Below are 13,871 nucleotides of genomic sequence, written 5' to 3' on the forward strand. Positions count from 1 at the left end.
GACAGAGGATCAAGTAGCTGATAGTTGGATCCCCTTGATCTATATTTTCAGATCTTGGGAACCACAAATAAATATGAGCAATCTGAATCAATTGGTGCATTCTGGGGTCAGACCTTGTTCACGCAATCAAAGATGACATCCTACTTATGTTTGTATGTGAGTCAGCATACTAACTGTCCATCCTCCAACCATCATCGTAATGAGGACAAAAACTCTCAAGGACACTCTACGGAGTGAATCACCTTTCAAACCATCCTCTGCTTTTGTGCCAGATTTAGGTTTTGCAAATGTTCACGGGTGAGCAGTAAAAAAAAAACTCATAAAACCTCGTTAAAAAGAAATCTTGTCTGTATGCTGTGAAATAAATACTTGGCATAACAGAAAAAAAATGCTAAAGGAGAGAGCTCTTGATCTTTTCTCATGGTCCTCCTTGTGACATTTCAATCATTTCTATTAAATTGATGTGAGAGATGGAAAAAAAAAAAAGAGTGCAGTGGGTTCATCATCCACATAATTGTCATTGTTTGTCCGACAAGGATCGTCAGCAAGGTCACTTCAGCAATGCCTTTGGAATGCTGAATGCAGTGCGCGCAACTCCGAAGATGGATAATGGATTTGAGCGCAAGGTGACACCACTGGGCTGCTTATTGTTTACTTCTGGGACTCAATGTCTTTTTAATTTAAAAAAAAAAAAAAAAAAAAAAACCTTTTATTTGTGCTCTGCAGTATCTTCCAAATTATGACAATTTACCTCTTGACGACCTCTCGTGGAATGCTTACCTCCTTGTCACAACTTTACAGGGAATATTGACTGTCAGAATTTGATCATCAGGTTAATTGTTTTATTTTAGAGATACAAAATATATTTTCAACAAAAAAGCATTTACAGTACAGAATGTTTATTTTTGTGCTGGAAACCCTAAGCAAAGTACAAATAGATGAGGAATTCAGGGCGATAAAAAGCAAAGGACTAATACAATATCAAATTATGTAAAAAGCATTGTGTAATTTAGCCCACATAATAAAGTATAAAAACTAGAACATCACATCAAACACTTTTAAATATATACAAAGACTTTTCAGCATGTAATCAGCACAGTAACAAATAATTTGGCGGGTGTTAAAAACGATTGCAACTCAGACTTAGCACCTTCACGAGTCAAGTGAAAGTAAACGTTTGTCATCACAACATTGAGTGGAGTCAGTTAGTTGCTGCAAAACGTTTTAGACTGGATATCAGTTCGGGTTTACAAAAAAATGACACCACCATCATGTGGTGTTCGTGGACTTGCACAGCACCAGCAGAATATTTACCCTTCATTTTTCTTCATATAATTTACTTACTACTTTGAAGTAAACGTGTCCCCGCGTTGTAACTCTTGCTCGTAATTCTGTTGTGCTGATTCTGCTCTTGAGCTGCAGTTTCTGATTTCGTCTTTCAGCTCAGACAACTGTTGGGAATGGTTGGAGAGAGTCCCATTGAATTGCATGAGGAAGCCGTTGGATTGTCTGTCGAGCTCCTCCCTTATTCTCTCCAGATCTTCCGCTACAGAATCAAGACCTTTACATTGGTCCTCCACATTAGCAACACGTCCACCGACCTCTGTAACCTCTTTTTGTACACCCATAGCTGTGCTCCGACAACCTCGGATCTCATCAGCAAGCCGTCTCTTCATTTCCTGCAACTCGCCCTTGAGCCGGGTCAGTTTGCGTTCACCTGTACCAAGCATGGAAGCCTGATGTCGAACCAGTTGGACCACGCCCTTCATCTGTTGTGCCAGACGTGACTCTCTCTCATGCCAGGAGCTGTTTGCTCGTCCCACCTGGTGGACTACGTTCCCCAGTGATTCCTGAATTCCTTTCAGGGTCCGGTTGACCGAGCGAACATTGAACCTAAGGATGGTGAGCTCACCTTGTTCTTTTGGTCGTTGCTCTTTGTTGGTCAGATGCCTCACGATGTTCTGTAGTGTGATGTTGAGGCTGTTCAAATGGTCACCTTGCCTTTCTAACAACGCCTCGACATTCTGATCTTCTGCCTGGCCACTACTTGAAAAAGCGGAGTCCCCTTGGATAGCCGTGGGTGTTTTAGATGACGAACATGAGGAAGAACAAAGAATCTCTAGGTTGCTCAGATGCTTTTGGACTCTGTCCACGTCCATCTCGAGTCTCCCTCGGAGGGACTCCAGCTCTGTCTCCAGGGTCGGAACGGCATGTCCTTCGAGGAGCGCAGGGGCAGTGGCATTACCCAATTCCTCCAAAGCCATCAGTAGGCGTTCTTCAAGTTCCCTCAACTTGCCCTCCATTCTGGCCTCCAGGCCTAGTCCTGTTTCCGCTTTGTCTGAGATGCTGCTCCTCTTTACCACTTGCCCAGTCAGGTTGAGCTTAATCTCGACATATTTAAGGCGTCCCTCTAGCATTCCTTCAATGTGGTCTTTATGACCTCCCAACTCCACTCTTAGGTGACTCTGAGACTGATTGAGGTCTGCCACTGATGTTTCCACCAACTGCACCCTGTCGCTCAGTCCACTCACCACACTACAGCAGCTTTCTATTGTGTTCAAATGTTGAACCTGCTCCTGAAGGTTCCTCAGCTCTCTCCTTAAGTCGCTGGCACTGTCTTCCAAAACATCTTCCATTTGTTCCTGCCGTTCACCTCGCTCCCTCTGACACTGGCGACGTAAGTCTTCTGCTTTCTCCTCACATCGGCCCACTGCAGTCTCCACCCGTTTCTCAAACCCACCCAGAATGTCTGTCCTGGCTGCACTCAGTTTGGCATCCAAGAGCTGCTCTGTATCCTTTGAGGCTTTGCTCTCAAGATGGGTCGAGTCTGATTCTGCGCCTTCTCTGGTTGCTAACTTCTCAAGTGCTCCGTCATGTGTCGTTACTGTGGCTTTAAGCTCCTGAAGCTCCAATGTCTTGGCTCGCAGCTCGGTCCTGAGCTCTTCTACCCTTCCATTCAGTTCCGTGAGCCCTGAAAATATGTGTCGGCCATCAAGACCACCGGCATCGGGATCGCCTCCGGGAATCTCCGCAAAGCCGACTGTGGAGGGCCTCGAAGATATAGCAGGCGCTGAAAGAGGACTGGGGGCGGCAGAGAGCAGAGCTGTGAGCATCCTGTTGGCATCTTCTCTTAGTGATGCTCGAAGGCTGTCCTCCAGGCCATTCACAGTCCCCTTCAGGGTCTCCAATCCCTGGTTCAGACGTCTTACGTCCTCCTCCATTCGAAATATTCTCCCCTCTGTCTCAGTGTCTAGACCCAGACCTAAAAAAAGATGGGATAGATTTAGTGTTCTAGTCAGTCACATTTATTACAATAACAAACACATGAAAGCAGACCGGATTGGAATGCATATTGGTTCACCTTCAGTTTGTTCGCCATTGGTAGGAGCAAGCGGCATTTCTGGCCTATGCTCCGCTTCTTCTTGATTCTGTTCATGCGCTGTGTGATGTTCTTCGATATGGTCCGGCATGGGCTCGGGCCCATCTGGATATGGTTCAAAAGAGGTGTCTGGATAGTTGGAAGATCTTGGCAGTCCAAAGTTAGGCATTGGGTATGAGTTGAAACCACGGGTGGGAGGTCCTTTGGGTTGATTCCATGGGTTAGCTTTCACAACAGGGTTGCTAGGTGGGGCCTTGAAAATGGAAGCCTTGAACATAGGAGCTTTGTATTGTGGTCCCTTGAACTGTGGGCTTCTGAATGGTGGCCTGTTAAAGGGTGGCATGCTTTTCATGGAATGTTGGTAAGGTGGGGGTCCCTCCATGCAGTCGTAGCCAGAGTACCCAGGACAACAGCGCCACTCTAACTCAGTGACTGTTTTATGTGCCACCTTATACATTGGTTTGTAGATCAGGCGATACCTGAAGAGAACAATTTGAAATGATTTACTTTGGGCTTTTCCTTCAAACAATGTAGTAATCATTCTAACATTAGGCAAATAAATGGATGCTGGTATAATATCACTGTTGGTAGAAAACATCGTCAGACTATTTTTTTTTTAAATATTTTCCCAAATTGAAACTATTGGTCTGTCCCCAGGTCACCTGGTATTAACAAATTTAAAGTGTTGAAAATTGCTTGAGAACAAATCTCATCCTGACATTTGAACAGTCTGAAAAGTGAAACATTTTCAGTCATGTGATATGATATCACCTCAACATTGAAAAGTCCGTCCGTCCGTCCTTCCGTTTATTTATTTATTTATTTATTTATTTATTTATTTATTTATTTATTTATTTATTTATTTATTTATTTATTTATTTATTTATTTATTTATTTATTTATTTATTTATTTATTTATTTATTTTGCATTTCAGAGTTTTTGGGTAATGTTTGTACGCAAAGATAATTAAATAATGTAGTGGTTAGTCTGGTAAGATGGTGACTTTGGACACCACCCGACAGTGACAATGTATTCCCAAGAAGAAAAAAAATACAAACAAAATAGAGAGCAACATTATGGAGGATTTAAAAGAAATGTACACCTAATGCTGCTACAGTAATAATTTCACGGTGGCAGATATAATAATAATAATAATACTTATTGATATACTGTAATGGTGAATGATAATTCCTGTTTGAAACATCTATGGATGTGCATTTATTTGTATTTAGTACTATGTAGAATGCATAATAAAAGGAAATCACTCACATAAGCGTTGGACAGTTTTTATGCCAGGAACACTTGTTGTACTCAGCTTTGACATACGGGGCCGCCCCATCTTGCAAAGTGAAAGACACTGTCTTCTCGATCACATAAGCACAGTGGTTCCTTTTAAAGAGGGCAAGAAAGACGGAAACACGTTGTTAGTGAGTTACAATTACATGTATTGTAGACTTGAGAAGCCAGAGAACCAAAGCTTACTTGTGTCTGCTGGTCGGTTTTCCTTGCCCGTGATGCTCAATCAGTCCAGATCTGTAGTCACTATAATGCTCATACGGACCATATGACTTTGCTTCTCCAATAGACAAATATAGCATTATTACTATAAAAAGACTTGCTGCCATTGAGAAATCCATCACACGGTATCCAATTGTCCCAGGTTTAAAAAAAAAAACAAAAAAAAAACTCACAGATGAAAATTTATTAAAACTCCCCTTCCATCAACTTGGTCAAATATTCCAAAATGTACTTATTCAAACCTGAACCAGACAATCCCGCCACTGTTCATGTGAGTGCCTGTGATGAAGTGCGTCAGTACACTGACAGAGATTTTGGGTGCCACTAATAGGACCCCAAAGGTCCAATTTACATATCTCCTCCCACACACCCTCCCCAGTGTCACACCAGCATGCTACTGGAACTGACGGAGTTGAATTAGCCCACACCTAATATGATTCACTTGCCCCCAACTGTATTTTGAGAGGAAAAATTCCAATGTTCACGCTGCTGTATTCCTTATGGTGACATCATAGCAAACCAGAGCGGAAAAAAGTGTCGTCTGTCATGTTTTAAGAGTAGGTAGATGATCCAAGATGAGAGGAGAATATCATTTCAGTGCTTCGCAACATGTCCTGCTCTCCCTCAAAAAAAAATGTAAAATTCATTTTTATGTGAAAACTTTGGGGTTTTTAAATTGGGTGAAAATTCAAACTTCTGCACATTAAAGCATCAAAAGTAAAATACACTTTAAGAATGTCAAAAAATACAGTGGCAAGAAAAAAAATGAACCTTTTGGAATTGGCTGTCAGTAGCCACCCACTCACTCTCCTGCCATCAGATTTACCAGACATCTTGGAATCTTTGACTTGACAAGTCCATGCACGTGGGCAGAGTCTGAAGTGAACACCTACCAGTAAACCTCCATGGTCTGGAACAAATAATCGCAAACACTTCCGGGCAATAGCCACACTTGTGAATGCCATGCCCCGAGGCTTCAGATTATGAGGCGTCTTTGTGTGGTTGAATAAATAAGCGCACTGCTCTTTATTTGAACGATAGTAATTACTTTGGCAAAAGTAAACAATATTGCAGTATTTCATTTTATCAGGATGGCCATAATTATATGAAGTCCAAAGGCCGACAGCAGTGAGGCTTTCAGAAACCCAATCTGCTTTCAGCTTCTACAATACGTGATCAAACTTTGAACAAGTGCAGTCATTATTTTGCTGATATCGCTTGACTGAGCTTTTAGTTCTCCTTTTTAAGTAAATCTATTTCCTGCATCCTGTTTGTGTGTGCCCCGACCCACCTCAATCATCTGGTAACACCCCGGCCACACTTTGGGTGTGCAGGGTTATTTTTAGAGCACACTACTTTTTCCCAAGACACACCTTTTCTTCTCCATTTGTAAACAAGCTCCCGTTGTATGATGTGAAACACGTTGTATCCGCGCCGTAATGTTCTGGCCAGGTGGAACAAGCGCAGCTTTCTCCTATAGCCCGCCGGCTGGCGACTCCACCCTGACTCGTGCCTGAATGGCAACACACATTTTGCGGCGGTTCTGGCTTGCACCCGCGCGGCTGTCTCTTACGCCTTACGTCAGGGTGAGGCCTCATGGCTCTGCCCGGAAAAAGAAGAGAAGCCACACATTGGCTTTTCTTTGACTCACAATCAATCAAACACGTACTAATGACGATGAATGAGTCTGTTGACTTTGGGCAGCCTTTTCTCATTTTCTCTGTGCCTATTTAAATTTAACACTGGCAGTTGACATTCAGAGCCAACATGTTAATCCCTTGATGTGTGTTTTGAGCCAAGGCAGCGTGTTTTCCTTCACACTGCATGCCTTTGCATATCATTTTGACTTGATGACATAACAAATGAGGTTAGTTCACAGGAGCGCACTATCCACGGCATTTGACAGCCTCTTAAAGAACCTTTAATTCATCCATTTTAGTGTTTAAAACAAATATAAGCTGTTTTAATGTTGAGTTTTGATTTTGACTTTTGAGATCTGGCCAGTAAATTTGATAGGAACCAAACATTAGTAACTGTCAGAGCTTTTGGAAATGCAGGTCTGGAAGGATGTTCTTGTTGATCTTGTGCTGCTGTTTGTCTTGAATCATCAATTGCAAGTCTTGTATGCTCACAGCCATGCAAAAGAACAAACAAGAATAATTGGTCTCAACACTTCACAAATCTGGACTGCTGGCGCACCCAGAATTTATTGAATTGCTTGATTTCTGTATTCTATTTTTTATTTAGTGTTCATTTGTACTTTCTTGAAGATGATATGCTCACTCTGAGGCATCAGGATTGAAAGAAATATAAAGTGACACAGATTGTCCTGAACAAACCTCATTTGGAGGCCACATGCCAAGTCAGAGGTCAAGGCACACTTCACACATTCGCTAAGAGGAGCAGTGTGTTTGCTGTCGCCAGGCTCCTGCTGGTGTGTACACATCTGGACAACACACACATGTGCACACAAACACACATGCACACTGACTACTGTCTCTTTAAAAATCCTTCTGCTTAGTTCTTTCGAAGATTTTCAATATCCTGCCACTACATAGGGAAATAAATACAGTAATCATTTTGCCTATTCTTTGCCAGGCTGCTTTAAACAATGTATATAATCACAATCCTCACATCTAAGATACAATTTGAGGTCATATATATATATATATATATATATATATATGACCTCAAATTATATATATATATATATATATATATATATATATATATATATATATATATATATATATATATATATATATATATATATATATATATATATATATATATATATATATATATATATATATATATATATATATATATATATATATATATATATATATATATATATATATATATATATATATTTACCGTATTTTCCGCCCTATTAGGCGCACCGGGGTATAAGGCGCACCTTCAATGAATGGCCCATTTTAAAACTTTGTCCATATATAAGGCGCACCGGACTATAAGGCGCATAAAATAGAAACTTTACTCCAACAAACTGAGGTTGACTAGGGTTGCGGTATGCACCCACTAGCCAATAACCAACGAGTGTAAACAATCGCGTTTCTCAAATGAGCTCCTATAAAATGATTGGAAGTGACTAAAGTTCAATCTAACGCATTGGTACTACTTACCTATGTTTCCCTTCCATATCGATCCGTAGATTTACTCGAAACATGAACAGAGCAGCCTATTTTGACATGAAATAGCCTCGCGCGTATAGCAGCTATCGTTATAGCATTAGCCATCCGCAAAAACCCATGACCCTCAGCTCGCAATCTCCCATGAGCCTCAGCAAAGTGTAAACAATCGCGTCTCTCAAACGAGCTCCTATAACATGATCAGAACTGACTAAAGTTTGATCTAACGCATTGGTACTACTTACCTATGTTTCCCTTCCATATCGATCCGTAGATTTACTCGAAACATGAACAGAGCGGCCTACTTTGACATGAAATAGCCTCGCGGGTACAACGGCTATTTGGTGACGCCCCCTGACTACAATTACCGTAATGCTGGGAAGCGATGCGACCTTGTAATTTACTAGTCGTACTAAAACATTTTGGCAGAGCACTGTGTACAACCAGTATGGATCAACAAATTCATCACTTGATCCATATATAAGGCGCACCGGACTATAAGGCGCACTGTTGACTTTTGATAAAAATTTAGGTTTTTAGGTGCGCCTTTTAGGGCGGAAACTACGGTAATTTTTTTCCGTCCCTTGACACGAGCACCATTCAAGAGATGAATTAGAGAGGCAAATTGACTCGGGCTACCTGTTTAACTTTACGACAGAAAGGAAAAATTTGCTGAGCCCCTTTTTCTCCTGGGAGGTGAATGTTGGAGTCTCATTCGCTTTCTTGTTCATGTATGAGGACAGAAAACCCAAACATTGGCCAGGTGGATTGAGGACTGCAGCATTTCTCGGCTTTTTGCCCGGCGACGTTTTCCTACTGACCATTTGTAAATGGTGTAGGCATGGAAAAACAAAGAAAAGAATTACTGGTGACCTACCTGTACAGCAGTATTTTCCATCGTGCAATTGATTTTTGTAATTGCCTTTGTAAGTAAAAAGATGAATTTTATCTCGCACCAATGAACCTGTGCCCTTTGCTATCTGCGTGTACATTAAACCTAGGTGTCAAACTCGAGGCCTGGGGGTCAGATACGGCCCAGCGCATCATTCTATGCGGCCCACAAAGACATTTTGCATCGACATTACGAACATTACAAATTGTCTTCAATTAGAACAAATAAAATAGACATTGCCATCAATCTTTATTAGTGTTGGTCTTGAAAGTATATTTTTTTCCTAGTAATTCATCCGTTTGTTTCGTAGCCTATACTGTACGGCCCTCCAAAGGAAACTACAAGTACAATGCAGCCCGCGACAAAAATGACTTGGACACGCCTGGTCGAAACGGAGCCGTCAAACCTGTTTCAGGAATCATGTTTGTTTGTTTTTTTATTGAGGGACCTCGCACTTTCTCATACTGGAGTCACTAGAAACATCATAATGAAATAGAAAGTTCACAGTTTGGGCATGATCATTTAGTGCCTCCAATAGGGCTCGTCACAATCACCCCAAAGTATTTGAAGCGCATGCACCGTGGTCAGACAAACACAAAGTATAATGAACAGAAAATGATTGAGAAGCACTGGTCTAACAGAATATGTACACAAAAAATGTCATTCAACCAAATCCATTGGGAGTTCATTTTAAAAATGTGCCGTTTGGTTTTAAATTTAACAGCAAAAAAAAAAAAAAATTCAACCTCCGAATTTTGTTCGACAACCGAAGCAAAAACAATCTAGAATTTTTTGTTTGAATTCCGATTCGCTCCACATCGTAAAATATACGTGAAAAACAATCAATCATCAAATCAAAGGATTATCAAGAGAAAGTTTAATGAATAAGAGAAAAAAGTGAGACATCTCCATTGTTTGTACAAACGACAATTCCACTCGCCATTTGTCATTCCAGCGAGACTGATGGCGTCGCAAACCTCTTTGGATTGTAAAACTCAACCTTCGTAAAGGGAGGGGACAAAAAGGAGACTGCTGGAATGGGTGGAGGAATTAATCAGTTGGCCTCGTTCCCAAAATCCAAATTTTCCAAAAAAAAAAAGAAACTTAACTCCTAAAACACTTGTAATGAAATATTACTTTAACAGTCCTTACTGACGTGAGAATACATTCAGCTGTAAGCTACAATGCTACGGATAAACAAGGTACATAAATCAAATGCAACTTCAGCAATGGAACACAAAAACGTCACCCTCATTACCTTATTAGCTGCATATACAGGCGTGAGGTGGTTAATAAGGCTTAAGAAACTTGTAACTATAACTTGGCTAGTCAACAGCTTAGAAAACCTGGCCTTTTCTAGCGGAGATTTTGCTGGTGGTCCGTCACTAAGACGGGACCGTGGGAAACGACACAGAAAAATGTTCTGCCTCATTGATCACCATTAAGAGGCATGAACAAAAATACTTTGAGCTGAAATACTGCCTCAGATGGAGTTACAGGTGACGTCGGGCAGCACCCACGTGATCCCACGGGGATGCCGTTCCCAGGCTCCGCCGGCCGATCGCTCACTTTCTGGGCCGGATCTTCATCTCCACGAAACTCAGGCAGGTATACTTTGATGTCCCCAAATCACGCCAGACTACATTGTGAGCGTCGCAGGTGCCGGTTGCCTTGTACAGCCCGTTCAGGTTGGACTGGTGACAGTCCCGGTGCCACCAAGCGCCATCCCACTGGGTGGCGCAATTGCCTTTATCCCACGCGTCATGGTCGCGGTCATTGGTGGTGAAATGCATCCGAGAATGGTAGGTGAAACGATCGCCTGCAAAGCACACAAACTTGCTTTTGAGCACACGCAGGCGGCGCGGGCTCTCGAGCGTGCCCCCCCCCCCGGCGGGAGTCGCTACCTGCGTTTCCAGAGTAGCCGTTCACATCCAGCTGGTAGGCGTACTTGTCGGGGTCTATCGCGCTCCAGGCCACCGCGAACGTGTTGTAGAGAGCGTAATATTTGACGCCGTTGAATGTGGTCAAGTCGATCCGCAACTGGTAATCGCCCGAGGCCGTCAGAGCGTGGATGCTTTGCAGGCCTGCAAACACGCAAAGGCGGCGGCGGCACGTCACGCAAACCACAAAGGCTTGACAAGAAGGATGTCTTTGTTTCAGACCGAGCCAGTGCTCTCCGGAGAGGATTCCAAAGCCCTTTCGATAGTCGTTCCAACCCCGAGAGAAGTTGACGGTGCCGTCCTTTCTCCTCTGGATCACCTGCAAACGCACACACACACACACACGCACACACACCATCAGCGGAGCAAACGAGCATGACTGGCCAACTGGACGTTCAGCGTTGAAGAAAAGTGCCAACTTTATTGGGGAAGGCTTCACGAGGGGAACTTTGGGGTGATTTTGGGGGGGGGGGGCAAGCACTTACGGTCCAGCCTCCCCCGTCCTGCTGCATGTTGCAGTGAGCCTTGAAGCTGTTGGACCCTGGAAAGATGTAATAGACATCACTTTTGGACTTTCCCGCCGCCATGATGTCACTGCAGTCTCTGGGCATGAAACCTGAAGCAAAAAAAAACAAAGAAAAAACACGTGAGAGCGCAAACTAGATGCCCGCTTTAAACAAACTGGACACGCTCGCTCGCTCGCTAGCTACCATGGAGTTCCCTGTTAAGGGTGGGCTGATCCACCACCTTCTGCCGCAGGCTGGACAAAGCCGAACTCAAGTCCTTGTTCTCTTGTGAGCGCGCCTGCGCACCAAGCGTTTGAAAGAACTGAAATGAGATCTTCAACTGGGACACTTTGTTTGCATGTTTCAACAATACTTTTGTTCTAATTCAAAGGAGATAGTAGTTTGTGTGTAAGAGGGAGGGAGGGAGGGACGTTATGTCCTGAAATGTGCACCTCACCCGAGACATGCTGTTGTAGTCCGTCTTCAGGTCTTTCAGTGTCTGACTCAGAAGCCCTTTGTCGCTGCTAATCTCCTGCCAGACTTTGGCCAGCAGGCTCTGACCCGCGTTGTGACTTGCCTTCAGCTCTGCCAATGCGGTCTGACCTGCCTCCTGACCTGCCTTCAGCTCTGCCAATGCCGTCTGACCTGCCTCCTGAACTGCCTTCAGCCTTGTCTGACTCTTCTCCAGGTCGTTGGAAATCGCGGCTTGACTTGCATTCAGCTGTGCTAACGCGGTCTGCAGCGCCGCCCAGTGGCAGGCTAAGTCGGTGCAGTTGCGGTCCGGGATGCTGTTGGGCAAAGTCGCCACCAGCGCGCCCAACTCTTTGACGATGTCCTGAGGCCTTTGAACACATATAGGGTATACATGAAAAGGGGGGGGTGGGGGGGGGGGGGGGATTGTAACTTGTGGTGGTCAAGTGTTTGTTCATTGCGTGCGCGCGCGCGTGCGTGCGTACCTGTTCAAGTAGAAGAAGAGGATGTTTTGGATGGAAAGCACGACCAACGGGAGCGTGGGGACCACCGCCAGAATGGAGCTCCAGCGTATCTGAACAAACTGAGCGCAAACGACGTCACAGGCGGCGGCTCTCTCTCTCTCTCCCTCTGTGTCTGTCTCTCTCTCTGTGTCTCTCTCTCTGTGTGTCTCTCTCTCTCTGTGTCTCTCCCCCCCGACGGAGCGAACGACTTGCAAATGCTTTCAATTCGACCTAGCCATTCGTCAAGCGCGTGCGCGTCCGATGCGTACCTTGCGCTTCGGTGGTTCGCCGATCAGCTTCTGGGTGCTTTGGTTCATCTCGAACCACTTGTCATTTGACATTTTGCGCTCTCCTTCTATTCTTGCTTACTCCGTACGAATGTCCCTCGATGTGTACGTGTTGTCTGTTCTGCGCGCGTCTACTGCCGTATTTTGTGTTTAGCCAAGTGACGTGAAGTTTTCTTTGCACTTGACGTTGGTTTTGACCTTGCTTGCGGCAACGAGACGGGACGAAACCTCTGTCTGGGCTCGGTCGGTACATTATTGCGAGAGAGCGCAAAAGCCCGACAGAAAAGGAACGGGCACAAGGTACACAACACAAAATGCGCCCTCGAGCAAGTTCAAGTTGTCAGTGACAAGATTTCATTGATTGATTGGTTGGTTGGTTAGTCTTTATTTATCGATCTATCTATTTCTTCATTCACCTATACATGTATTTTTGGATTGATTGATTCATTCCTGTATTTCCTCATTTATCTATTACACTTACACTAGACACTTGAAAAATTAGAGGGAACATTGGTGCCGACACCGTGAGTTCGATTCCCTCGTTTGACGCTGTGAATGCGTGCGTGTGTGCGTGACCAAAAACAAAAAGCGCACGTGTATATGAGTGAGCAAGAAAGAATAAATAGGAGCAATACCGAACGCCACCCTGGTGTGGTGTCTTGTCTCCGATCAGAGGGAGGTTGAAACTCCAAACCAAATTGACTGAAACACAAAAAAGACAAGAGCTCTCAAAGCCATGTAACGTCGCGAGCCCGGCCGGCGCTATTTCAGAAAAAAAGGACGCAGCTCCAAACGGCAGACTTTGTCGTCAAGTAATCGTAACACTACATTTGATTGATAAGGCGCCTTTCAAAGCACTCAAGGTCGCCGTACGGACATCGAATAGCATGCCAAAAAAAAAAAAAGACTGAAGCAGAGTGATGGATAGGATAGGTAAGCTGACTCACCTCTCTGACTGGACGGGGACCACAGAGTCAGATGCTCCTTCGGACACGCTGTCCCCAGTGATCCTGGAACGGTCCTAGGGTCCAGATGAGGGAAGGACAAAGGTGTGAATTTAAATGGGGGGAGTTAGTCTATTTGCAGCCTTGTACTCTGTCTCTTCCAAAACAAGTGGTCATAGTAAAAGACGTCTGAAGACCTATTGACAGTATTGTCTACCTTGTTCCAAAAAGTGCTGAGATTCAAGAGTTTTGATTCGCCATGTTTGAGCGTGCCAAAC

The 13,871-nt window shown here is 43.8% G+C and overlaps 2 protein-coding genes across 2 annotated transcripts; both read right to left on the bottom strand.

The window, feature by feature from the left end:
- Positions 1 to 830: 830 nt before the first annotated feature.
- LOC133150408 (EMILIN-3-like) lies at positions 831 to 5,498 on the bottom strand. The gene is made up of 4 exons (XM_061272913.1): positions 4,863 to 5,498; positions 4,650 to 4,769; positions 3,362 to 3,858; positions 831 to 3,262 (listed from the first exon to the last, which is right to left on the bottom strand). The coding sequence occupies exons 1-4, from the start codon at positions 5,015 to 5,017 to the stop codon at positions 1,344 to 1,346; spliced, it is 2,691 nt and encodes an 896-aa protein (XP_061128897.1). The 5' UTR covers positions 5,018 to 5,498; the 3' UTR covers positions 831 to 1,343.
- Positions 5,499 to 9,802: 4,304 nt separating this feature from the next.
- On the bottom strand, positions 9,803 to 12,845 carry LOC133150561 (fibrinogen C domain-containing protein 1-like). Its single transcript, XM_061273188.1, has 8 exons — positions 12,632 to 12,845; positions 12,345 to 12,442; positions 11,846 to 12,230; positions 11,593 to 11,686; positions 11,368 to 11,498; positions 11,105 to 11,201; positions 10,847 to 11,026; positions 9,803 to 10,761 (listed from the first exon to the last, which is right to left on the bottom strand). The coding sequence occupies exons 1-8, from the start codon at positions 12,701 to 12,703 to the stop codon at positions 10,508 to 10,510; spliced, it is 1,311 nt and encodes a 436-aa protein (XP_061129172.1). The 5' UTR covers positions 12,704 to 12,845; the 3' UTR covers positions 9,803 to 10,507.
- Between the last annotated feature and the right edge of the window lie 1,026 nt (positions 12,846 to 13,871).

Source organism: Syngnathus typhle, linkage group LG2 (genome assembly GCF_033458585.1).
Source record: "Syngnathus typhle isolate RoL2023-S1 ecotype Sweden linkage group LG2, RoL_Styp_1.0, whole genome shotgun sequence".
In the NCBI taxonomy this organism is placed as follows: Eukaryota; Metazoa; Chordata; class Actinopteri; order Syngnathiformes; family Syngnathidae; genus Syngnathus; species Syngnathus typhle.